The sequence below is a fragment of the Sesamum indicum genome, linkage group LG9 (assembly GCF_000512975.1).
Source record: "Sesamum indicum cultivar Zhongzhi No. 13 linkage group LG9, S_indicum_v1.0, whole genome shotgun sequence".
Taxonomy (NCBI): Eukaryota; Viridiplantae; Streptophyta; class Magnoliopsida; order Lamiales; family Pedaliaceae; genus Sesamum; species Sesamum indicum.
In genome coordinates this window covers 6815919-6818654 of record NC_026153.1, presented here as the reverse complement: position 1 = coordinate 6818654, position 2736 = coordinate 6815919, and the positions used below count along the sequence as shown (strand labels likewise).

At 41.0% G+C, this 2736-nt stretch overlaps 1 protein-coding gene across 1 annotated transcript in view; it reads right to left on the bottom strand.

Moving 5' to 3' along the window:
- The window catches only part of LOC105171143 (protein LATERAL ROOT PRIMORDIUM 1-like), a gene marked incomplete in the record, with an annotated part of 2146 nt that continues 480 nt past the window's right edge, over positions 1071-2736 (bottom strand). The window contains 2 exon segments of the mRNA XM_020696898.1: positions 1071-2006; positions 2174-2713. Coding sequence (XP_020552557.1) covers positions 1663-2006; positions 2174-2713 — 884 coding nt within the window.

The window sequence follows — 2736 nt, the reverse complement described above, 5'->3', positions numbered from 1 at the left end:
AGTAGCATAAAATCCAACAAAACAACCTTTTCCCCTAGAAAAGCCGAGGCCGCGGCGCATTCTGGTCATCATCTCTACATGTGCTAAAGTTGAAGGATGCAATTCAAAAACTCCCACATGTAAACTTTGATCTGGATAAAGACAAGAATATGTTTCATATTTTATGCCGAAAGACAGGTAAAGATGCAGGAATTAGACAGCATAAACGAATTCAAGGCGACAAATGGAGAAAAGAATAAGTTACTTACAGCGAGTGTCTCCGAACCACATGACATACACAATACATTAGGAACTGAGACCGTAATAACAAATTATCGGAACATCTAAAGGCAGACAGCACATGATGAGCACGCAGCACAAAAGTCAATTGGCCATTAGAACTTAAATCCTATCCGCGAGTATTGTGTATATAAAAGAATATGAGAACATTGTTTAATCCACAGGAGTCAGCAAATGCTGCATAATTCTCACACATAATCTTCCATCTTTACATGTCAAATATACACCGCCGGAACTACTTTGTCCTATATATATATAATATAGGAACATGGAGGAAAGTGAAGGCACTAGATTTTCGCTAAATTATTCAACTTTTACAAACCACTCAAATCAATGTCTAAAACAATGCCAACGAGAAAATGGTCATCAAGAATGCTCGAAGCCCGAGTCCCTAGCAGATGATCATTCAGCAATAATTCGACAAATTTTGAACACATATTTGGAAATGGAAAACAATGAGGAACACCAGTTCCAGGCAAATAATGAAGTTTATTTGGAAAAGGAACAAGCCCGTAACTTAATGTAATGATCAAATGGCACTAAAGAGAGCCGAAAGCGAAATCCGTTCACTGCTCATGCTTCTTCAGCAACATATGATGGGGACATTGCAACAACTGAAGTCTAAAGTAGCAAAACAATAATTGTTCCCTGCTCAGATTCTAAGTGTTACATATATAAGACCATCACACACACACTAACAAAGTGAAGCCACATAAGATAACAAACTCACGTATCATGGAAGTTAACCAAGCTGAAAACATCATGATTTCTAGCAAAAATGGAAAACAGTATACAAAGATTGATCGCTAGACATATATTATGTTATGGGACAAGATAAGGTTCATAGAATGATCAAGAGCAGTAACATTAATATCATACATATTTCAAGTCATGAGTTTCTCATAAACACAAGTACTTATTATGCACACTTGCTTACATTATTACTTGCAAGTGTGTTGATACAAAACATACATACATATAGACAACATGTAGCCTGGCTAGTGTAAGAAAAGGAATTAATTTATTGACGGTGTAATACTCTTCCTTCCAAGAATGACTAAAAGTGTTTTAGTCAAATCTAAATTAATCACATAACAAGTGTATTACATGACTTGTTATATGTCAGATGCTTATCAAACCCAAAATAGGTGTAATAATACTACACTTGCGGTGTGATTGATTGACGGACGAGAATATTTTCTTGTGGAGATGAGTGAGGCATCTAGGGTGCCTAGAGGCAAGTGCAGAAAACCAAAAGTCAAGAAAATGGTTAAAAATGGAAAAAGCATGGAAGAAGAATTATCAAGATCCTATTACCAACAGTGGTAATTAGAGATAATAAATGTCATTTCATCATCAGAGTTCAGAGACCCTGATACAAAATCAATTTATGGGGTTACCATAACTTGATCCTCCAAGCAACCCGCCACCCGAGGCGGCGTATATATCAGAAGGATCAAGAACTGGGGGTGAAGAGGAAGCTCCATTCCGCCCACCACCATTACCTCCACCGCCGCCGCCCAAGTGTAATTCGGATATATTCGGAAGCCCATCTCTTCCTTCAACCCCTTGATCATACAGAAAACCTTTGAAAACGTGACCGCCTATTCTCACCACCGCCTGATATGCATACTCATCCTCCCCGTCATCAAGTGCAGTTACTCTCACACACTTGAAAACTGCCGGTGCACGAACTTGGCCTGGCAATGAATCCTTAAAACTTGCATCTACAGACAAACCAAACAAAACTAAGATTATATACATGTAAAGAACAAAGTTTCTATTTTTCTTACTGTTCTTTTCTCGGGCATGGTTTTTAGGTCAGACATGAAATTATAATACTCAATCCATACAAATTTAATTTCAGAAGAGCTGAAATGGCGAAAGATGATACCTTGATGGCTAGAGCTGGTTTCAAAGCTTCTCGGGGGTGTGGTGTTAGAAGTTGAAGTATGAGAAGCAGTTGTAGTAGTTTGAGATGCGCCGCCGAGTCTAGGTTTCTTGGTACCCGAGGTAGACTGTGAAGACCCCGCAGCAGCAGGGTTGCCGCCCATGAGCTGCCGTTCGCGGCGGCGGGCAGCGGGAACCCAAGTGCTTTTCACGTGGGTAGCACAATCATAGCCTCTACTTTTACAACAAGTTCTGCATCTCCTGTGTGAACAGTCTTTCTTGGCTTGGTTTCCACAATCTTGGCAAGTGGTTGCTCCCATTGAGGAAGATCCTCCAATTCCACCACCACTACTTCCTCCACTTCCAGTTTGTAGAAGATTTGTATGTTCAAGAATCATGGGTTTCTTCAAGTTGTAAGAATTCTGTCCCTGCTGGTGTTGCCACAGCTGCATACCCCCGCCGGCAGCGCGGCTGCGGGCGTTGTTTAACAAGTCTTCATCCGCCGCAGCACCGCCGGCAATACTCGGCTGCGTGACACAAGGGGGAGCTGTCAGGGGAGGAATCCCA